Source organism: Mytilus galloprovincialis, chromosome 8, assembly GCF_965363235.1.
Source record: "Mytilus galloprovincialis chromosome 8, xbMytGall1.hap1.1, whole genome shotgun sequence".
In the NCBI taxonomy this organism is placed as follows: Eukaryota; Metazoa; Mollusca; class Bivalvia; order Mytilida; family Mytilidae; genus Mytilus; species Mytilus galloprovincialis.
The window spans coordinates 64,130,793-64,155,691 of record NC_134845.1 but is presented as its reverse complement, the minus strand read 5'-3'; the positions used below and the strand labels follow the sequence as shown (position 1 = coordinate 64,155,691).

The 24,899-nt window shown below is 32.1% G+C and overlaps 2 protein-coding genes and 1 long non-coding RNA gene across 3 annotated transcripts; all 3 read left to right on the top strand.

Annotated features, from left to right (window-relative positions):
* Positions 1-384: 384 nt before the first annotated feature.
* On the top strand, positions 385-4,753 carry LOC143042377 (uncharacterized). The gene is made up of 3 exons (XR_012967956.1): positions 385-719; positions 3,183-3,253; positions 4,267-4,753. It is a non-coding gene; the product is annotated as an uncharacterized LOC143042377 (long non-coding RNA).
* A 5,700-nt stretch (positions 4,754-10,453) lies between these two features.
* On the top strand, positions 10,454-13,964 carry LOC143042368 (uncharacterized). Its single transcript, XM_076214652.1, has 3 exons — positions 10,454-10,912; positions 12,509-12,580; positions 13,344-13,964. The coding sequence occupies exons 1-3, from the start codon at positions 10,501-10,503 to the stop codon at positions 13,802-13,804; spliced, it is 945 nt and encodes a 314-aa protein (XP_076070767.1). The 5' UTR covers positions 10,454-10,500; the 3' UTR covers positions 13,805-13,964.
* Positions 13,965-17,761: 3,797 nt separating this feature from the next.
* LOC143042369 (uncharacterized) lies at positions 17,762-20,137 on the top strand. The gene is made up of 3 exons (XM_076214653.1): positions 17,762-18,172; positions 18,773-18,844; positions 19,653-20,137. Exons 1-3 carry the CDS (start codon positions 17,767-17,769, stop codon positions 20,111-20,113), a joined length of 939 nt encoding a protein of 312 aa, XP_076070768.1. The 5' UTR covers positions 17,762-17,766; the 3' UTR covers positions 20,114-20,137.
* Positions 20,138-24,899: the final 4,762 nt, after the last annotated feature.

Genomic DNA, 24,899 nt, shown 5'->3' with positions numbered 1-24,899 from the left:
ATTCATTAAGACTTGACAGTTAATTTGTGTCAACGGTAACATGTCAACGAATCTATCTCTTGGAAGAAAATATTCTGTGAAAATTGTTACCTTTTATGTTTTGCAAAGTAAATAAAGTTTTATGCAAACTTCTTAACTTTTTTTAATAGAACGGCTGTTTCTTTTTTTATTGTATTTGTGTTTTGAAATATAAAGGTCATACTTATTTCTTTATATATTATATACCTAAAATTCCAATTTAGTATTATGTTGAAAGGAAGATGTCCTTGTAGTAATGACCATGTCCCGATCGTGATTTTCAAATGCACCGTTTGGCATATGTGCATGTAAACTTGATGATAATCTTTGTCTATTTAACCTTTCTTAACACAAGATTGATAAGAAACAATTTGCGTCAAATCGTTCATTCAAAGCACATGAGATACGTTCAAGTATGATTTTGTGGTTGATATATTTTCTTTGTTTTAAGGTTGACCTGGTTACCACAGAAGAAAAGAGATTATTGCTCAATGACCTAGATGTTATGAATAATCGGCTCAACCGAATGGAAGGTGTCGTGGCGATACTAAATGCTACAGTTAGGCAGCTAACTTCTGAAAACCACCAACAGCTATTAACAAATCAACAACAAGATATAATCATTCAGCAACAGGAGACTTCAATCCAACAACAGGAACAGACAATAAAACTACTTCAAAGCTCGTTTAACAGCATTAAAAGTAAGACTGTATTGTATATATTTGATATTCTTAAACTGATCATTATGGGTCTTTTTAATGATCATATGACTTGATTTAGTTCACTTGACTTGACATGGTTTAAACGGTTCGCTTATTTAGGAAAAGTCTATAGACAGGTGTTTCGGGATAAAATCGTCAATGAAGTGTCAAGTTACTATATTCGGCTTATATCATACACTCAGTTTACTGTATATCCGTTCGGTTACACTGATAGGTGATTAGAAATCAATTATAATTATAATTTTAACGGCCATCATCTTTATCACACACATCTTCTTATAGATTGTCGTTATGCAAATTAAAACGTAAGCCCCGCCCGAACATTGGTAATGCGGTTTAATCCCCTTCATTGGGTTCAACATGTCTTGTCTCAGCATGTACATCCTTCAATATGTGTTAAATTTGTGTGCATTCTCTCTAAAAGATTTTGATTCACCCTATCATTTAATCAAAACTTTAACGCGGTCAAATGTCGAGCTAACACTTATCGCTACGTGATGATATTTTCATTCGATAATCAAGAATTATTTTAATATACTGCCGAAATTTATTAAAAGGAACTCACTTAAGGTGAATCAAATATAAACGGGAATAGCTGTCCTTTCATCGACTTCGACACATCAGCTTTACACGGGAAACTGTACACTATGATATTCTATAATACGTATCAAATTGGATTATTTCGTACGGTGTTTATATAATTGAACTCTTTCGCTTTGCCCGTGTCTGTTGTGACATTTTGAATTTCGATTACCGTAATGTATATGAAAATTGTATAGTATTTAGTCAAGGAGTTCGATACCACAAACTACTTAAAACATTTACCAAATTCTGCATTAGATCTAAAGATTTCGTTTGGAAGTTGGTTGTATTTATAGAGGGATATCGTATCGTAATTGATAGGTGATTAGAAATCAATTATAATTATAATTATAACGGCCATCATCTTTATCACACACATCTCTTTATAGATTGTCCTTATGCAAATTAAAACGTAAGCTCCGCCAGAACATTGGTAATGCGGTTTAATCCCCTTCATTGGGTTCAACATGTCTTGTCTCAGCATGTACATCCTTTAATATGTGTTAAATTTGTGTGCATTCTCTCTAAAAGATTTTGATTCACCCTATCATTTAATCAAAACTTTAACGCGGTCAAATGTCGAGCTAACACTTATCGTTACGTGATGATATTTGCAATCGATAATCAAGAATTTTTTTAATATACTGCCGAAATTTATTGAAAGGAACCCACTTAAGGTGAATCAAATATAAACGGGAATAGCTGTCCTTTCCTCGACTTCGACACATCAGCTTTACACGGGAAACTGTACACTATGATATTCTATAATACGTATCAAATTGGATTATTTCGTACGGTGTTTATATAATTGAACTCTTTCGCTTTGCCCGTGTCTGTTGTGACATTTTGAATTTCGATTACCGTAATGTATATGAAAATTGTATAGTATTTAGCCAAGGAGTTCGATACCACAAATTACTTAAAACCTTTACCAAATTCTGCATTAGATCTAAAGATTTCTTTTGGAAGTTGGTTGTACTTATAAAGGGATATCGTATCGTAATTTTAATGGAGATGTTGTTTACAGAGCTTTGAAATTTAGATACAATCTGGGTAAATTTATCGATCCTTTAATGAAACTTATTCTGAAAGGTTACAAATTCAACACTTTAATTAGGTCTTTAAATATTGTTTTATTGGTATTGATATTGATTAGATAATAAGTAAATTAGAAATTAAACTAAAAATTACCGTTATACATGTACATATGAACATTCATGTCTCTAAAATCTGTCGATACCACTATATTTCTCATACTGGTAATACACTAAATCCATTGGATGTTGGATGTGAACTGATCGATATTTCAGTTTAGATATACGATTTTTTTATTAGTTGTTGTTGGCTTTGAACTAGGTGTAAGTAACTGCGAGTACTCTCAGATATGTACTTAGTGTATTTTTGCTGAGAGGGGGTAGAGGTATCTTGTCACGTCCACTCTGGCTTTTTTTTGTTAGATGTGCTTCTGCTCTGTATCAATCTTACCAGTTAAGCACATTTCATCTGATTTTTATAGTCTGTTCTTATGTACTACTATTACACAACTGTCCATGATGTTTGACTAATTTTACTCCGCCACATTCTGAATATACATGTCCCAAGTCAGAAGCCTGTTATTCAATGGTTGTCGTTTGATTACACGCGTGCGCAAAGTTGAAACATGGATTTACACAAACGCCCCTTTTGAAGTTCATGATATTCTTTCAAAGTTTGTTTGTTAGCTTACTTTATTTCTCCTATGCAGTATATAATAATTGAACATTAATTAAGTATAATGTAGACGTAATCTATCAATATTTCCGTAAGTCGTGTATTTGACATTGCACGAGTAATATATAATATATATATATTGTTTTTCAGGTATTGGAACGACATAATAAGATGGGGAAGAAAGCAGTGTCCAAATAATAATACAGAATTGGTTTATGCAGGTAAATATTTAAAAAAAATAATAATGATATCGCTGTTAAAAATTGTAAGAATATGATTTTATAAAGTTTTTCTCCTGCTGTGCAATATTCAAAATACTAAGGTGCTTCTTTTTTTGGCATCGATGATTAAAGTTCTATCCAAACATGGAAGTCTGTCTTTAATTTCTACATGATATATTTGAAGGTTGATTTTTGTCATATTGTTGTTATTTTTTAAATTGGTATATAAAAGGTAAATAACAAATATACTACGCACTGGGAAAAACTCAAAAAAGAAAGTCCCTAATCAAATGGCAAAATCAAAAGCTCAAACACATCGCATGAATGGAGATCAACTGTCATGTTTTGACTTAAATCTTGTTTTATAGTTAGCTAAATCTCTCATTTGTATGACAGTCGCATAAAATCGCATTATATTGACAACAAAGTGTATCAAAAGAAACAAACATGATAGGTACAAATTAAAAAAAAAATGGTACAGTAGGCAACATTGTGTTATATTCTTTTAACTACTATAAAACAAACAGATTTATTTAATCCGATTGTTTTAGTGTATCCTTTGCATTTTAAGTTTTCTCTCCTAGTTTAACACAGGAGTACTGGCATTACATTTCTGTCAAATGGCAGTTCATGAAACATTAAAATCAATCTAAATTAAAAACCATTTTTCCTACCCTAAACAAAGATAGCCTTACAAAGATTTTCAATCTTAATCAAGAGTTTGATTTACACACTCTTCGATTATTTATTGATTTTGTTTTGCAACTGTCTTCATTCGAATGCATATGATAATGTCGACTCTTGTGAGTGAAAATTATAAAAAAAAATTGCATCAGAATGATGCAACATTCCGGAGAAAACTGACCATAAAGTCATAGATATGTCAAACCCTCTTGGAATTTAAGAATGAATATTGAACTTTTTTAAACGACTCAATTTTTTTTTTATTAAATTATACTTTTCCTGAGTCATTCATTCGTGTTATGATTTGGTGTATATGTTTGTTTTCACAGGGTATGCCGCTGGTGGTAACTATGGTGAAACAGGCTCGGCTGCTGAATATGTATGTTTACCACCAGATCCAAATTATGTAAAGACAAGCGGATCCGACTATGGGCATATGTATGGGGCTGAATTTTACGGCAACTTTTTTGCTTCGAATGCACATGCCCAGGACGTCCCTTGCGCTTCTTGCAGAACTACTTTTTCGACATCTGTTATAATGATTCCTGGTAAGAATACATGTTACAATGGCTGGAGGGAAGAATATCATGGATACTTGTCTTCAGGAGCAAATTATCATGCAGCTGCTTCTGCTTACGTATGCGTTGACATCAATCCAGAGTATATTATCGGAGGTGTGAATAAGCATCTGGGTAAAATGTTTTTTGATGTTCTTACCAAATGTGGATCTTTAAAATGTCCACCCTACATCAACAATTATCCATTGACGTGTGTAGTTTGTTCTAAATAATACAATAAAAGGAATCAATTATTGGTTCAGATGTTTTGATATATCTATATATATTTTGTGTTGCTCCAGTGAATGGTGAAGGGTTCGTTTGTATCGAAAATCGCCAAAACTTCTGTTCCTCTAGTCGAGTAAAGTGCCGATCATTTTTAGTTTCATTTCCTTCCATTTTCAATTCAATGGTGTTACCTGAAATGATAAAAGTTGACAAACTGTGAGAAGATAACAAAAGGGAAATTAGAATAATATTTAAATTTTAATGAAATACCCTCCATTGCTTGAAAAGACAAAAATACATGCAGTCCACAACACAACAAACTGTAATTCTTATATGACCACTTATTCTCGCCATCCAGTATAATCACAATATATATACCTTTAGCGCAAACGCAGTAATACACAAAAACGGCTGTTCCGCGTTACGACCAACTTATTTATACTGCCGCATATTCTCAATTTTCGACATCAAAATCCACAGTTTACGTTAGCCTAGATTCAGATACAGTAAACGTATCTCTATTCTACAGCAAAATAATCAAATCAGTTTTTATTTCAATCTATTTTTATGGTAAATTTTCATAAAACGAAAATCCTCGAAATGATGTTATTGTCTTGGCATGGCAACGAAACAAGGTGACGTCATAAGTATGTTTCCGTAAACAAAAAATCAAATGTAAATACCGGGCGTTTTAAAGTTACTTGTACGCCTCAGGACGAATAAAATGTCATTGGAAGAAAATATATTAGTGAAAAATGCGATGAAAAAAAATCATCATTGAATTATATAATGTTACTAATATTATCAAAATTGGGTAAAACGGAACAGCCAAAAACAGTATCGTATGTATAGGGCTTTCACGGTTATCAAGTTTAACAAAATTGTCCTATTAGAAACGAAATAATTCACTTACGCTCAGGGTAAAATAATCGAATATAAATACCCAACCTAAGGTTAAATGAAAACAAATCTACGGCTGCCATGATTTATTTCTTAAATAACACATGGTACACATAAGTATATCGAATAAATTATTGATGTATATTATAGGAACAACGTAAAAATGGAATTATTAAACTCACCTCAGTACGAGAGAGGATTGTAAAATGCTAAAAAGACTTTTGAAATTTAAATAAAAACAAAAATAATGTATAATAGTGGAGGTCTTCATCTTCAATTCAGTTATGCATAGTGTAACCATTATCATGAAATGTTTGTATTGTTAAGAAAAATTTCCTGCTCTCCTGTTGTAAGTTATTGAAAGAATTGATACGCTGTACTAATACATCATGTTTATGACAAAAACTCTTAACATATTCTTCTTTAAACACTAAACATGTAAAGATTAGTTTTATCCCAAAATGTTGACTGAGAAATAATATAAATCCCATGCTCACCGCAAGTGAGGAGCTTTTGTAACAACACATTTAGAGGTCCACGGGTGGCCTGTTACAAGGCAAAATCTCTCTAATTATCTCATTTTTCAATGGCAGTCGATCGCCAACGGCCTCTATTACTTTACCCACATATTGGTATATTGTTCATTGGCTTTAATACTTTACACGCATAAAATATATGACACTTGGCACCAAGCTAATACAAAACAATGATTCAAATCGTACTTCAAAATATGTATGAGGCCTTCTACAAGTAACGATAACTCACAATTTAGTTTTGAATCCTTTTTGTTGTTTTCATTTTAGTGTGCTTGTTTTGTTGGATCTAGTTTATCTTGTGAATGTGACAGACTAATGATTATGATTTTTCTTATGATTTTGTACGAAAAGAGTAAACAACAATCTAAATAACACAAATAAAAAACTAAAATATGAGAAAACAAACCTCAATAAATACAGAGTTATCAATAGTAATCTTATGTGCTCTGGAACGGTAATCAAATCCAGAAACTAGTATTGTAAGTAATCATTATGAAATGTCACAATCGTCGGTGATAAAATAGCGTACTAACATTATTAACATTTATTTGTATTGAATAATCATTCAAATTTAGACTTACATTTGATTTGATTTTTTTTTATTGTTATATCTTTTAAAATTCATCTGTGATTGGATTTCTGTCTTATTTCCACATCCTCAATTCTTCTATGATTCGTTTAACCCACCCCATAAAGATAATCGACTGCGAACGTTCCTGATGAGGATGAATCCCGAAAATTTTCTCCGTTTTGTAAAATAAACTCCGCCTTTATGATCGAAGATGACAGTTTCGAAGTCAGTATACGATATATGGGAAGGTTGACACGTCTTCACGCAGGCTTTCACCTTTTGAACAACCAACTATAAAAGAGGGTATGGATGGTGTTTACAAAATAGAAAATTATTGGGTAAATATACAATAAAAAGCAACCCCAACAACGATGAAGAAGAGTGATAATGGGGTACTAGTACTAGAATATGAAAAATAGAGTATTGAAAATATAAAGAATAGAAAAAATTAACCATAATAATTCAAAATACGGAGAGACCTTCCAGACCCTCATATAAACTGCGTTTGTTGGTTTTGAAGCTTCTTTCGATTTGTTATTCCAACAATGAAGTTAAAATTAAAATAGTTCATTGAAATAACACAAAATCACCAGCAGGCCCTTTAAACGTTAACCTGAAGGTTATCTTTTTATACAGCCCGTAAACGTGAAGAAATGATTTAAAAGTTTAATTTCGTGGATAAATAAGTTGGCAGTACGGTTTCTAATAGAAATGCAAAGAAGTGGAAGACATGGAATTCACGAGTTCACCGTCTATTGAAGAATCTCTGTTGCAAACTGGTTTCAATTTTCATTTTGACTTCGATACTGAACACATACATTTTTCGGTATAGCTATTTTGGTAGTTAAACATTAAAATGAACCTTGTAAACAAAATCGAAATGAAGATCATGAAACAACTATTGACCGATGACCGCGTTGGACAAGTGACCGCTGGTTTGAGTTAAACAAAACAATGATACAAAACAGAAAAGGTTATATCTGAACAGCAAAAATTGCATTATGCAAATTGTGCCTGAGACAGTTCATATGGTTCAATAAGCCTGCAAATTTGAGGTTAAGCTTAAATATCACTACTTCAAATGTTATGTGAATCTCTTTTTGTTGTGTAGGGTGTTATTGGTAAGATTTTATTTTTATTTTCTTGTGTGAGGGTTTGAGATTTTTTTCCAGAAATTATTGACCTTTTTTGTTATACACATCGTTGTCTCTTCTCTGATGTACACAATGGTTATCTTGTCCGCCGCATACAGCGTTTATCTCGTTACTACTGTACAACCTTGATAATATAATTAATCAACATTCATTGTCTCTTTACCATATTAAATGGAAAATTATAATGTATAGATTAAATGAGTTTGGTTGAAAACATATTTCAAACGGGATAGCACATCTTCATTTTTACGGAAATGATGTTAACCATGCCCTGAAATTTAGAAATGATCCGGGTAAACTTATCTCTCCTTCAAATAAACTTATTCTAAAAGGTTACCAATTCAACACTTTTATACGACCATTGAATATTGTTTTTATTGGTATAAATATTGATTCTATTATCAGTAACTGAAAAGCAAATTAAATATAACTAGTATGTTATATACATATACACATTCATGGACCTACAATCTGTCGAAACCTGTATCTTGGCAATGCACAAGGTTTATGATGTCTTTGCACTAAATCCATTGGATGTTGTATGTGTACGGATTAATAATTTAGTCTTAGATATATGTGTTTTTGTTTATTAGTGGTTAGTGGCTTTGAACAAGCTGTAAGTTCACTGCGAGTACTCTCAGATCTGTACCTCATGTCTTTTTGTTGTTGTGATGTATAAGTACCCGGCCACGTCCACTTGTATTTTTGTCCATCTGATGAGTTAAGCCTTTTTCAACTGATTTTATGTTGTACTGTTATACCACTGTTCCAGGTTAGGGAGAGGGTTGGGATCCCGCTAACATGTTTAGCCCCGCCAGATTATGTATTTATGTGCCTGTTCAAAGTCAGGAGCCTGTAAAAATGTAATTCAGTGGTTGCCGTTTGTTTTTGTCTTACATATTTGTTTTTTGTTCATTTTTTTGTACATAAATAAGGCCGTTAATTTTCTCGTTTGAATTGTTTTAAATTTGTCATTTCGGGACTTTTTATAGCTGATTATGCGGTATGGGCTTTGCTCATTGTTGAAGTCCGTATGGTGACTTATAGTTGTTAATTAATGTATCATTTTGGTTTCTTGTGGAGAGTTGTCTCATTGGCATTCATACCTCATCATCTTTTTTATATTCTTGTGCAGAAATTAAATTTAAAAAAATCCTTATCATTCCAAAAAAGATAAACCAGCTATTTTAAGCTAAACAGTCATTTATTTTACAAAAACATGACCACTGACGCTCGAATCAAACAAGCTAACATACCAAATTAAGAACGAAGTTTCAGAGCATTGAGGGCAAAAACTTCGGAAAAGGCTTAGCCAAATACAGATTAGTAAATCTTCTCCTGGGGTATCAATTCTTAGTATTACGATCATTTTTTTTTTGCAATGAGTAAATTTTGAATGATAATTTATTTTTGAATCGAATTTTTGCCTGCTGTTGTTTGGAACCAAATATCCAGTCCTTCTGTAGCATATGTTGTTTACTAGGTTTCAGTTGAAAGTCGTTTTTGGTTTTTTATAGTATATAATATTTTCTTTTCTTCTGTTGTATAAAACCTTCAATATTACACGCACTTGCTTTCAATTGTTTTATCAAGATCTATTCAGAGTTTAACACTGTTTACCTATAAACACATTAAAATTTCAGAACTTTTGGTTTTGGTCTTCGTAGGTATAATGTATGTAGGTAATTTTGAGCAGCCTGGATCGATTACACTAAAATTTTAATCCTGCGTTTATATTTTGCGTTTTTATATTTGACTGGCAGTTTAAGGCTATGTGTGTTGATTAACTAGGTATTGTGTAGATACACCTTTGACCTTACCTTAGCATATCTTATATTATTCCTTAATATTTCCTACTAAATCTTTTTACGGCTATGTTCAATGGTTTTGCTGTTCTGAAACCATGCAGTTCATTACATACCTAAATCGAAACTCATTAGAAGTTTTAGAAATGATAGAAAAGCTGCTGTAGGATATCATTAGGAAATGAGTGGTTTTGGCCAATTTTAGTTTCATTTTTACGGTATTTGAATAATATTTCACAAAAAAAAAATGGCACCCATAGTCCCAGTATTTTTGATCGGCCATTTGAATAGTTGCAGTTCATCAAAGACTAAGGGTACTACTAACGTTCGAATACTAAATTCAAAGAAGGAACATTTGATCTGATTCAATGGTACATATCAGCGAATTTACTTCGAAGAACAAAAACGTTCTATAATAAATTGTCACATTTTAAGTTTTGTAAAGTAAGGTTTATATTGTTTCGAGTGGAATTATAATGGTCACGATAACATTCTTATATTATATATTTACGCTTCCGATGATTTCGTTTGTTGATTTGTTTTATAAATTAGTCGATATGCACAATAAAAAAACTGCTTGCCTTCAAAAATTTCTAGTCGGTTACACAATTATTGAAAATGTAGAAGTATGCCGAATCATAGATGTTCTTTTAAAAATGGTACAAACCAGATCGTTGGGTTCACATGCACCAGTTGGCATATGCATGTAAACTTGTTTATATCTTTGTCTATGTCACCTTCCATAACATTAGATTGATAAGAAATAATTTATATCCAATCGTTTCTTCAAAGCACACGAACGAAGTTCAAGTATGATCATTTGGTTAATATATTTCTTTTGTTTTAGTGTTAATTTGGTCACCACCGAAGAAAAGAGGTTATTGCTTAATGATCCAGATGTACTCGTTAATCGTCTAAACCGAGTAGAAAATATCGTTGCAATACTGAATGCCACAGTGAAACAGCTATCCACTGAAAATCAACAGCAGACGTTAACTATTCAACAGCAAGAGAAAACCATTCAGCAACATCAGATATCAACCCTTCAACAACAGGCATGGATTACACAACAAAACATATCCAACCAGCAGCAACAGGCAACAATTCAACAACAACAGGCATTAATCCAACAACAGCAGACAACAATCCAACAACAGCAGACAATAAATCAACAGCAGGAACAGACAATTAAACAGTTGCAAAGCTCATTTAACAGCATTCCAAGTAAGATTTTTTTTCGTAAAGAAGAGATTCTACAAAAGATGCCAACAAAATTTTTAAGTCAAAGAATAGCTCACAGTGTCATTTCCCAACATCCGTGTTGTTACTAGTTACAGTATGTTGATGATGCATATGCGGTGAATATGCAAACCCCAAAATTCTGATTGATAGATATCTTTGTCTTCGTCTGAGCACGGCTGAGATTCATATTAAAATATATTTCGGAAGCTATATGAACATTTGCAAATATATGGAAAACCTTTGCATATATCTAACACACTATGCGAATAGAACGCAAATACAAATGTCTTCTTTGCTTATGTTTGACGATGTTGTAAATTCAACGTAAAAAGCGGCCTTTCGTTTATTTATATCGGACGACAAAACAACCAATTAAGGTTAACATTTAAATACGTTTCAGTACTTTATAAATGTAAGTTTATAAGACCGTTGTCTTTACTTACATTCAACTTTGTTTAAAAGTTAAGGAAAGATTAGCATAATTTTGCAATTTCTTTGCATTTATAGTGTACGAATGCAAATTTATCATGTATTGATTCACCAAATAATGGGTATTGAGATATATAGTGTAACAAAGTGCCTATCTTTGTCTTTACATGAGTAAAGTAATCCAAATCAACCTTTTCATGCAGTGAATCTCCTTTTTTTAGATTTTATTAGAATCTGAAGCACACTAAAAGTCTTAATTTTCTGATGTTAAAGTTTGACACCTGACAATGACATATGCAATCAAACAGGATGTGGTATAGACTAGATCAACGATAATTGGAATTTTTTATTTAACATAATTAGAGTTGTAACCATTAGAGAAATAGGTTTTTACAACTTGTAAGAATAGGATATCGCTTGTTATCTTACCTATACATTTCTAGGAATATGATTGGTTAACAGCATTCTCGTGGAAGCCGAGTATATTCAATATTAGGTTAGTTGGGAGGCAGGGCTTATTTCATACACAGTTAGTAGTGGAGTTACGTCCCTTTATATTCCATCTAAGGTTATAAGGAGGCGGGGTTTATTTCATTCACGGTTAGTAGTGGTGTAACGTCCCTTTAGAAAAACAAAACAGTACTGAGAAAAAACCTTAAAGGTTTCAACAGACGAAGAAAGTGATGATAAAGTGTAATAAATTCATAAAACACATTTAAATCTAACAAATTGTCATTGTTGGCATCTGTTTTTGTAGGATCAAAGGAAGTAGTTTCTTAATCATGTTAATGTTAACTGTATTGAAGACTTGCTCATTTTGATAGGTCACTAGTCTAAATTTTACACGTTAAGATAGTCGGTAAGATAAATTCGTTACATAGTGTGCTAGTTACGTAAGACGGTATATATGGGGTCAGTAAATTCCATATGGGGATTCGAGCTTCGCTTTAACCCCTTATGGAACTTACTAACCCCATATATACCGTATTATGTCACTAGCACACTATGTAACTAATAATATCAACTCGAGTTATTAGAGATCAATATAATGATAAACGAGCCTCCGTTTCATGTTTTAACAATCTATCTTTCAACATATTTGCCATTGGTCTATCTGCAATACGTCGAATATAAGTTTCTTCATTTCAGGTCTTGGAACAACCTATATACGATGGGGAAGAAAGCAGTGCCCAAATAATAATACAGAATTGGTATATTCCGGTAAATATTATTATGAAGTTAATTTGATGGATTGCACGGTTAAGGTTCTTGTAGTTGCCAGTCTTATTCCTGTGGTGCCTTGTTAACATTGTGTTTTCAACTGGAAGTAGTTTGATAAAATTAGTTTATGATCCTATATATGAAGTTTGTATATGACGAACATTTGCTAAGAACTCAGTATCTGGTTGAGTCAGCATGTTAATGAAATCAGTATCATGTTATTCTAAAAAATATATAATATGTTACGATTATAAGTGTCAGTGTTACAATTTAAAATCAAATATTAATTTTGTTTTACCCCAATGATAAGACAACCGGTTTGCTGGTCCGAACTAAAAAAGTGTCGATGGTCTTTTTCCGACCGTAATCACGAATCAAGCGCCACTGCAAACTAATATGTAGTCCAGACTGTCATATCGTCGACTTAGGAGGGTTAATGTTTTATTTGTTATCATCCGCCTCTTTTTTCCTATCGTTGAATTTTTCTATTGAATATGCAAACTTTGAGTGAAAATGTGTATTCTAAATAACTCTATTAGAACATTCCATCGGACGTTTTATATCAAAAGTATATCTTAGTGACGGTTATTTCAAGAAAGAATACATAGTTGTCTTCACTTGACAAAGAAAGAATTTTTATTTTAAAATATTGTATTTCACCAATATTGCAAATAAATTTTAACAAATTTAAGACTATAACGTACATTTTTTGAAGAATATAAATGCAATATGTCTCAATATTAATATTACATTCTTATAACAGGCTTTGCAGGTGGAAGTCACTATACTGATACAGGTGCAGCTGCTGAATATGTATGCTTACCACCAGATCCAGATTATGTAAAGACTAGTGGGTCAGATTTTGGACGTATGTACGGTGCAGAATTTGACAACGCTTTCTTTGCATCCAATGCTAACGATGAAGACGTACCTTGTGCTCTATGTAGAACAGAACGTGCCACATCTGTTGTTATGATTCCGGGAAAAAATACATGTTACAAGGGCTGGACGATGGAGTATCATGGATATTTGGCGTCAGGGAATCATGGTCATGCAGCCGCTTCGGCTTACGTATGTGTTGAGCTCAACCCAGAATATATTATTGGAGGCGTTGATCAGCATCTTGGTAAATTGTTTTATGAAGTTCTTTCCAAATGTGGATCATTGAAATGTCCTCCGTATATAAACAATTATCCCCTTACATGTGTAGTCTGTTCTAAGTGATAGATGACAAGAAAAGAATTAATTAAAATCTATTTTCTCGTTAGTTTTATGAATGCTTTGAATCACAGCTTGACAATTAGAGCCCCGAGAAAACAAGTCTCATTACGGTATAAGATCCTTCCATATTTATTTTTCGTATACCGGAACAAAAAGGTTATTTTTGAAACAATTGTTGAGGCATTTAACTAATGATTACGACGTGTCATTTCAAAGCACCATCCTTTAAAAGTAGAGTCACAAAAATATTGAACTCCAATGAAAATTCAAAACGCATAGTCCCTTGTCATATTCCTGACTTTGTACAGACATTTTCGTAAGTAAAAATGGTGACTTGAACCTGGTTTATAACTAGCTAAACCTCTCACTTGTGTGACAGTTTAATAAAATTCCATTATATTGACAATGATGTGTGAACAAAACAATACAAAACAGGTAAAAATGTCACAATATGGGTACAGCAGTCAACATTGTGCTATAATCTCAATAACTATAAAAACAAACAAATATGTGACAAAGAGACACCAACTGGCATATAGAGAAAGCTCGTAAGCAAAAATGAAAGACAAGAATCCACAAAAATATCATAGCAAAATAACACAATGACGGAATGAAGTACAGAGCCACGTCAAATGAATATCACAAAAATTGACTAAACAGTTAAAGTAACATCCAAAGAGAATATTTTAACACGTTATTATGATGACATCAGTACACAGAATCTATACTTTAAGACCATCGGATGTCATTTGTGAAGTTGATACGGAATATTTATCAACAAGGTCTTGGTACCTTTCGATGATTTTTTTTAGAAAAAGAACGATAAGTTCTTTGGCATACCCCTGGCTTATTACCTTTTGCTCAGACATTGGTGACGTTTTACAAATTATGAGTAGTATCTGAATAACAAAAAAGTTAGGAAATGTATATCCCATATGCACGCAAAGTTTATATTGTGTTAATAAGTTTGGGGAAATTGAATAGTTTCAAAATTAAAATAGTCTCAGAACCCAATAAGAAAAGTTAAGATTATTAATGGAAAGAACATTATCAATATAATCATCTAAATGTGAAATTAAATTACCTGACATTTTTAATCATCTTGTTTTTTTGTGTCTGATGGAACTCCAACTCATATGGAAATAAGAAGAGGTCGCAAGGAAATGTGCACAGTTCGTTCCAATAGTAATGCCGACAATTTGTTGAAAAATTCTACCTGCAAATTCAACAAATATGTTGTCAATAAGAAACTCACGCATACGGATCACTTGTTCCTGTGTGTAACATCTTTTACCTTTTTGTTCACTATTAACAAAATATGCTATATGGTATTCCAAAGTAATAAATGTATAGCGCATGCTACAATTTTTATATTGAAAAGTATGGTGGATTATTTCTTTTAGACGATTTTTTTTATTTCAGTGAAATGTTGGTAGACATTGTTGGAACCCTGTTCCTCACGTCGTGTTTTTAGTTATTTATATTCAAATATCATTTTCGATAGTACAGGATTTGTTTATCATGATTTCATTGGAAGAGGATTGTTGCTCACAATAAAGCAATTTTAATAACGAGTTCCTAGTACTAACGTTGAAAATTATCCCTTCAAAAATTTTACGGAAACGACGCCATCACAAGTTAAAATGTGGTTGATTGTTTTGGAATTTTCTGTTTCAAAGATGACGACGTAACAATGACGTAAACAAAATTCCGTTCTCCTTTTCCACAAATGTGACATATAGAATTAGACTTATCACTTGGTTTGTACGTACATGAGTAATACGACGGATGCCACATGTCGAGCAGGATCTGAATGTTTTAATTACTAAATTCAAAACTAATGATATCAAATATATGTTATTTTGTCTAGTCTTTGGCTTATGAAATTTAGACGTTTCATCCCATCTAAAATATATTTGTTCTGCTGGGATAGTTAAACTTTGAAATAAACTCGTTATATATACATGATATATATGGAAGAATTTAGATTATATTTTAAAAAAGTTTGTGGAAACGAAATCACTGATTAATTAACCATTAATACTATTAGTTACATAGTGTGCTAGTGACCTAATACGGTATATATGGGGTCAGTAAATTCCATATGGGGTGAGAGCGAAGCTCGAATCCCCATATGGAATTTACTGACCCCATATATACCGTATTACGTCACTAGCACAACATGAAACGAATTTATCTTACCGACTATCTTAACGTGTGAAAGTAAGACTAGTGATTCTCAAAATGAGCAAGTCTTCAATACTGTTAGCACTAAGAAAATACTTCCATTGATCCTACAAAAACAGATGCCAACAATAACGACTTGTAAGGTTTAAATGTGTTTTATGAATTTGTTTCAATCTTAATCATCAATTGCTTCGTCTGTTCGAATTTTTAAGATTTTTTCTCAGTACCGTTTTGTTTTTTATAAAGGGACATTACACAATTACTAACTGTGTATGAAATAAGCCCCGCCCCCTTCTTACCTAATAAGGAATATAAAGGGACGTAACTCCACTACTAACCGTGTATGAGATAAGCCCCGCCTCCCTACTAACCTAATATCAAATATACACGGTTTGCACGCGGACGCTTTTAACCAATCATATTCCTGGAAATGTATAGGAGGTAAGATAAATAAATTTCCTTCATTAAATCACAAATACGTCACTTCAGACACGGGTACAGCGAACGCGTTATGATTAATAGTATACAAATACAGTGAAATTGTGCAAAAGAAACATCACAATTACAAAAAAAGGGAACGAGCTCGAGAATTCAATTATGTTTTATAATTTCGAGGTAACATGTCATGACTATTTATGAATTAGCTGCCTGTATCATTGACAAGACCTCTCACACATCTTTTCATATACCTCCATATTTCCGAATTATAACTTCTTCAGGGGTTAAGACAGTCTGATTTAAATTATAAATACAACATGTAGTACCCATGATAGAACTCAGCAGCGTATTTAGACATTTTTAAATGTAAAAGGGTTTTTAGTACATCAACCAGGAAATGAGAGGATTTATTTTTATTTGTATTTGAAAGATACTGTTAAAAACGGGGGAAGGCATATTCCGAATTCGCTTTTGGAACCGTGACACGTTGTTAAAATCTAGAAAATTACGGTCGTTGTTTGCAACTCCAACCTAACTAACAATGCATCTTATTTATCCAGAACTAAATATTAAGCATTATCATATATTATTTAAAAAATATTTTAATGACTTTTGTTTAATCCACCATTTTCTACATTTGAAAATGCCTGTACCAAGTCAGGAATATGACAGTTTTTGTCCATTCGTTTTTGATGCGTTTTGTTATTTGATTTTGCCATGTGATAATGGACTTTCCCAATTGATCTTCCTCTAAGTTCAGTATTTTTGTGATTTTACTTTTTGGTTATATGTTTAAATCTAAGCAAATCAAATACTGTGAATTCATTCATTTTCGTTGGTATCAATTTTCGTTGATTGCTGAAAACTTGCACATTTGTGGATATTTGATTTCGTGGTTTTGTCAATCTCTGTATTCAAAGCCAATTGCAAATATGTGTTATTCGTTGAACATTTGATTTCGTGGTTCACTTGTATCCACGAAGCTCACGAAAACTGGTTTCCAACGAATAATAATGAATCCACAGTACTTTGTTTTTAAATGTCGTAACATTCTTAACAAAACTGCTTGAACATTCATGAAAAATTAATGAGCTGGTAAAAATAAGTCATTTAATCAGAGTATGGTAACGGGAAATGTGTTAAAGAAACAGCAACCTGCCAAAAGAAAAGAAACAGCTACCTGCCAAAAGAATAGAAGACAACTCAAGACCACCATATACTCATCGGGATTTCAAACGTATATGTTGCCATACGCATGATAACATTTTGAGACACCTTGTGACCTTTTCTGACTTTTGAATGATAAGAATCAATTTGTGTTGAATTATGTGATAGCTAACATGGAACAGATTAGTAGAATTGTCTGCTTATATTTTTTTCTCTGTTTTAAGGTAAATATGGTCAAATTGGAAGAAAAGAGGTTATTGCTTGATGACCAAGACATACTAATTAATAGGTTGAACCGAGTAGAAAATATTGTTGCAATATTAAATGCTACGGTAAAACAGTTATCTATTGAAAATCAACAACAGACGTTAACTATTCAACAGCAAGAGAAAACAATTCAGCAACATCAGACATCAATCCAACAACAGAAGACGTTAACGCAACAACAACAGTCATTAATTAATCAACAACAAATATCAATCTATCAACAACAGACATCAAACCAGCATCAACAAACATTGATCCAACAACACGAGCAGACAATTAAACAATTACAAGGGTCATTTAGCAGTTCTCAAGGTAAGAGTTTTGTGTAATTTTTCTTCGAAGAAAAAATTAAAATCAATCGTAAGATTAATTATGTGAAACGTTTTAGAAAGATAGCAATGCATTCTTTTTTTTGTTGTTGCTGACTTTTATAACATGTTAACGTTATATTACCACAACAAAACTATATGATATGATATGATAGATAATAAGCAAAAAGGCAAATATTTTCGTAATACACATTCTCCAATGCATATTTTTAAAGGCTTAGGATATGACAAGCGTGTTTTAATTGACATAATTCGCGATAATTTGCCACATCGAGTATTTTTAATATTTTGTATGTATTTTTATGCAAACTTGAGTGACATTTAAAACTTTATATATCTAATGTTTACTATGTACTCAAACGTATTCTTAACATTTATTTTTAAAATATGTCTTCACTAGATTCCCGAAAGTTTTTGGTTAGCTCTAATGTAAATTTCGTAAACGATGACCGAAATAGAATTTTTTTAAATGTTGTTAATCAAATTCGAACTTTAAGTTTTTCTTCGAAAATATTTCAAAAAGAGGTTATATTTTAATTAAAAATTTACCATAATCAGCAAGCAAACATTGCATTGATTTCAGATTTTGGAACAACTTATGTTAGATGGGGAAGAAAGCAGTGTCCAAAAAATAATACAGAATTAGTTTACTCAGGTGAAGAAATTAATTTTATTTAGCATATTATTTATTTCAAGTTTCTTAAAATTTAATTTCCTTTATCGTATAACTAACCAGTTGACAGAAGATGTGGTATGAGTGCCAATGAGACAACTGTTCATCCAAGTCACAATTTGTAAAAGAAATCCAATAGGTCAAAGAACCGCCTTCAACACGGAGCCTTGACTCACACCGATCAGCAAGCTATGACGGACCCCCAAAATGACTAGTGTAAAACCATTTAAACAGGAAAACCAAAGGTATAATATATATATAAAAGAAAGAGAAACGAGAAAACACTTATGAACCAAATCAATAAACAACAACCCCATATTTGAAAATGATTTTCAAATATAATACTGCCTGTTGGTACCTTTATTTTGATAGCCATGACTCAAAACTACTACAGGCTACTCTATTTATTTGCTCTGTCAATCATTTTTTTGTGTTTAATAACAAAATTACCCTTGATATAAAAAACAATATCAAATTGTCAAATGTGAATTTAATAACACTTATACACAATGCATAGAAATTGACAACAGCACACATATTGAGTTCATATTGTGGGTCATTTTCCGTACTAGAGTAATGCCCCTTTTTAACTGTTTTTCACTGTATACAATTAGATATAATTATATATCAGCAGTTTGGTACAAATTGAAAATCTAATCTCGTTTGTTGCACTAACAGGAAACATTATTTTTTTTGTGACTTACATCTATGACTGATTTGTTACGATATGTATATGTTAATACATGTCATATGCATCAACTGGAATATATATCGAGATACTTTTTTAAAGGATATGCTGGTGGGGGTTACTATGGTGTATCGGGCTCGGCAGCTGAGAGTGTGTGTTTACCACCAGATCCAAACTATTTAAAAACAAGAGGTTCAAATTTTGCTCAAATATACGGTGGAGAATTCAATAATAACTTTTTTGCCTCTTATGCTGATGGTCAAGATGTTCCATGTGCACTATGTAGAACGACTCGAGCTACTTCTGTGATAATGATTCCGGGAAAGAATAGATGTTACAGCGGATGGACGAGAGAGTATTATGGATATTTATCGTCAGGAGGGTATAGAAATGCTGCTGCTTCGACTTACGAATGCGTTGATATAAACCCGGAATACATTATTGGAGGTGCGGCTCAACATTATGGTAAACTGTTTTATGACGTTGTTACCGTATGCGGATCTTTGAAATGTCCGCCGTACATAAACAATTATCCGCTGACATGTGTAGTCTGTTCTAAGTAATATAATAAATGATAATACATAAGGTATCGGATTTGTTTATTATTATAGTTTCCATGACTATGAATGCATAGCAAGATAAACCTAACCTGTCGTTACAACTTTGCGCATTTCGATTAAAGGTAAATCTATAATTTCATACCCCATTCTACCTTATCGCTTGAGAAAATATAAAAGCAACTATAAAGGTACATGATAAATCGTGACACTAGCTAACCAATTTCAAATTTCTAGATATATCCCGGCATCTTAAGATACAGATTTTTTCAGTAGAAAATCCTTAGAACTATTGAGTGCTAGTCTATTAATCAACATGTAATAAAAATAATAATTCGATCTTAAATATCTTTATTTTCCAAAAAAAATTGCCCTAAGTAAACCTTAACTTGCTTTTAAAAAACAACGGTCGCCACATGCTGAGTAGGAATCGCTTACCCTTCCGTATAAGTAGGGTTTCAAAGTTTTCAATGTTGTGTTGTGTATACTTGTTGGTCTCTAATTCGTTGTATTTCGTTCTTTGCTGTTGAGTTTTGAAATAATATAGACAACTTATCAAGTAAATAAATAATTTGGGAACTTGTTATCTTTGGAGAAAGAACCATAATATTTTAAGGCCACAAAAAGATAACTGAAAAAAAAAATACAATTTAATTTTTTCATAACACCAACATTCTTACTATTTGTAACGTCTGAATATCAAATTGACTGCTAACTTATGGAATGTCGAATAACGAACTGGGCAAATATATAACATTCATTCGTCATGATAATAAACAGAAAGACACACACACACACACATATGCAATCATTTTCAAGTCAACATATGTTCTTTGATAGACAAGCCCGAATTCAATATGACTATATCTAAGAATATATTGGATGAATGATTGAATATTGAATGCGTAATGACCAGTGTTTTATGCATAGTCAGGACGATTAGAGAACAGATGTCTGCAATGAATATGACAACATATTCAGTAATGTATCACAAATGAGAGACGATATTATCGAAGCGATACTAGAAAAGCTGAATTTTCTACTAAATCGTGTATTACTTCGTATACATCAATTTACAACATATGAGTGATTAGATAGAAGAACATTGAAAAATCATGACTTTACGGACTCTTCGTTTTGAATTTTTGTCGGAATTTGGTATTTTTGTTATTTTACTTTTTACATACAGACAAATCTAATAGCTATGATATATACATAGACAATAACTGTTTAGTGTCGTAAAATATCAGCAGATTAAAAAAGCAGGTGTAAAGCTAGCCAATCCTCGCACTTTTATGGAAATGTGAATGTAACACTAAAATTAAACAATTACATGACCATTGAATACAGTACAAATAAATGTAAGGACATTCAGGACAGAGAAATACATAAATTAACAATACAATAGTACATTTCGACATGCTAACCAGAAAATAAATAACATCAAAACTAAATACATGAATGTTGGATAAAAAAAATTTCGTGACACGTCTTATAGCAATGTGAATCCACTCTCAGTAAAACAGTCATTTTCGGGAATAGGGCATATATGTCAACAAAGATGAAGCTACGTTCTGTTCAATAAAATGCTAAGTTAAGATTTTTTTCGAATCTTCAAATAATCTGCTGTGAAATAATTATGAACATGTTATGTTCACCTGATTGGATTCCTGAATTGCTCTTAAAATTAAGACATTGTTTTAGATTGTTGAGTCTTTACCATTTAAGTGATATTTGACCAAAGTGCATTCTAAAAATACATTTCAACTCTCATAAACCAGTTAATGGTAGCCTATGTCTTGCTTTTTGTGACGGCCTTATTTATATTTTAATGCATTATTTAGACTATTATATTTTCTTGATTAATGTAACCCAAGAAGCAATAGTCGAGTGCACAGACACCAGTAACGTGCATAAGTATGTATTGAATTTGATTGGTAGTTTTAAGTTTAATATGTGTGTCTCCTTATTAAATACACTATTGAATTCATGACAAAATTTCCCCCTAAAATGAATTTCAAAAATGATATGAACACTGAAACTAAAACACTGGATTGCAATAAGGCGATATGATAGGACACAGGAGAGAATCTAGAAATTTTCCAAGGAAAAGGAGGTTAGAAGTCTTATAAGGATAAGTATAACTTGAAAAGTTAATTTTTTGGGGTTCGTATCTGTGATTGAACGCGGTACACCCTGAATGGCATGAAAGACATCTTTTGCCGTCTTAGTTTGACGGGGAATTACTCTGCTATATCAATATCATGTCTCTTAGTGAAACATAACTTCATGACAACACGCGAGGGATGATGAATTTTTCAAATTGAATTTAAATTTGTTATTTGTACAATACGATCAATAGAATGAGGCAACCTGAAAATAAGGGTCAGTTGAGAAAAAATGAGATGTTACCAGCATCCCAATTGTGAACGTTTTATTCCTATAAAGCAGCAATATATGTAATTTCAGCAGCACCTGCTTATGAAGTATAAATATATATATGTATCCCAATTGATACGATATTTCAGAGCCTACATTTCCTATATCATGATTTCCTTGATAGAGTGTTGCTGGTGACAAAGTAGCTATTAAACCAAGAGCTCCAAGGGATGACGTTGAACACATTCTTAAACGGATCTATCATAAGTTGGTTGACCGTTATTGAATATCTGTTTCACATTTGTCCACGGATGTGGTCCAACCCCCGTAATCATAACACATTCCTTATATCCTCGAATATAACCTACCGAATGTGACCTATAACCAGGCTTGTACCTGTATATGACAAAACACGACGTGTGTAGGGATTATGTTAAGCTTATTCTTCCGAAACACCAGATATAATCCTAAGATTTTGGTAAGGTTTGTGTTTTGTATACTGCCGTTTGTTTTTTAATAGATTTTTAGTTTTTTCTTGTAATAGTATGAATATAGATGGAAACAAACAATTTCTCTGAAATAGACACAAAGGACTATATTGTTTTAACTGTTAACAAAACTTTAAATTTTTGAAATAGTAAGGCTTTTCTATCTCAGGAATAGATTTCGTTAGCTGTATTTGGCAAAACTTTTAGGAATTTTCAATCCTCAATGCTCTTCAACTTCGTACTTTATTTGGCCTTTTGAATTTTTTTTTATTCGAGCTTCATTGATGATTCTTTTATAGACGAAACACGCGTTTGGCGTAAATATAAAATGTCAATCCTGGTATATATGATGAGTTTATTGGACTGTGTTTTAAGAGACGGTTGCATATACGTTTTAAAAGAAAGTGGTCCTTTGATTCGACAAACAATTTAACCATTATCAGTATTTAGCATAATTCAACTCAAACTTTTATGCAGGTTAAACAGAGTAAATCTTGGACCAATGAATAATATGTTATTACCTTGGAAAATGTGCTTTTTATCATATTCATGTGGACTCTCTTTGACAGGCATTTTCTTGTGTAGAACATAGTGGATTAAACCTTGTTTGTAACTGATACCCACAACCCTTCGATTCTAAATGCAAGGGTTTCAGATGTATTCTAATTGTTTTTGTATAAAAAAATCTCTTTGCAATTTTGAGCATCAAATGTGCTATTCGCAAAAACATAACTACTTTTTTGAAAGAAGATGGTGCTCATCAATTTGCTGTATTATTCCTTATAATTTTTATAATTCCTCTGTATACAATTTATTTTATTAAACAAAGTGCTTTGTTTTTCTTTCGGTCATTTTGTTTTAGTATTATATAAGACAGTATTTTGTTGACCAAAGTTTCCAAAATAAGCCAAACAATTTTACCATTTAAAATATGTCGTATATACAAATCTCGATTTTAAAACGTGACATCTATAATATCAACCTGAGACCCTTTGTGACCTTTTCTAAATCTGTAATGATAAGATACAAATTGTGTCACTTGATGTCTTCATAGGTAATAACAGCCTTCTAACTATGATTTTGTTGTTAATATATTTGCTTTATTTTAAGGATAATCTGGTTACTACAGAAGACAAGAAGTTATAATTTATTCGTTCATAGTGTGTTAATCTACGTTTTTTGATTGATTTAAGCCTTCCAATGAACATTTTATAGTGTGTTTTTCTATGTTGTTATGTTATATTTTTGTCGCAGTAAAAGGAAGAGGGTTTGGTACCATTAAAACGTGTAATCCCACTGTAAATGTTTGCATCTGTCTTAAGTAAGGAATCTGATGTACAGTAGTTGTCGTTCGTTTATGTAGTTTATACATGTTTCTCGTTTCCCGTTTTTTTTTATATAGATTAAACCGTTGGTTTTCCCGTTTGAATGGTTTAACACTTGTAATTTTGGGGCCCTTTATAACTTTTTGTTTGGTGTGAGCCAAGGCTCCGTGTTGAAGGCCGTACCTTGATCTTTAATTGTTTACTTTTTTAAAATGTTATTTGGATGGTGAGTTGTCTTATTGGCACTCAAACCACATCTTACTCTACCTATATAAGCTGCAATTGGCTCATTTGTTCCCTTATCGCATCATTTTTGTCATTCAAATGTCGACTGTGTGGTCAAACATTATCCTCATATTGCGTGTGCTAATTGGTTCTATTTAAATGAATTAACGTCAGCTCATAATGTATAACCAAATAAGTATGCCAAAACGTTAATATAGCATGTATTGCTTATAGTTTAAAATCGAACTTGACCTTAAACTTTAAAAATTATCCATGAAATGTAAAGATTATTAAGTACCACCAATCTTTATATGTGGTTATATCTATAGATATAAGAAGATGTGGTACGAGTGCCAAAGAGACAACACTCTTCAT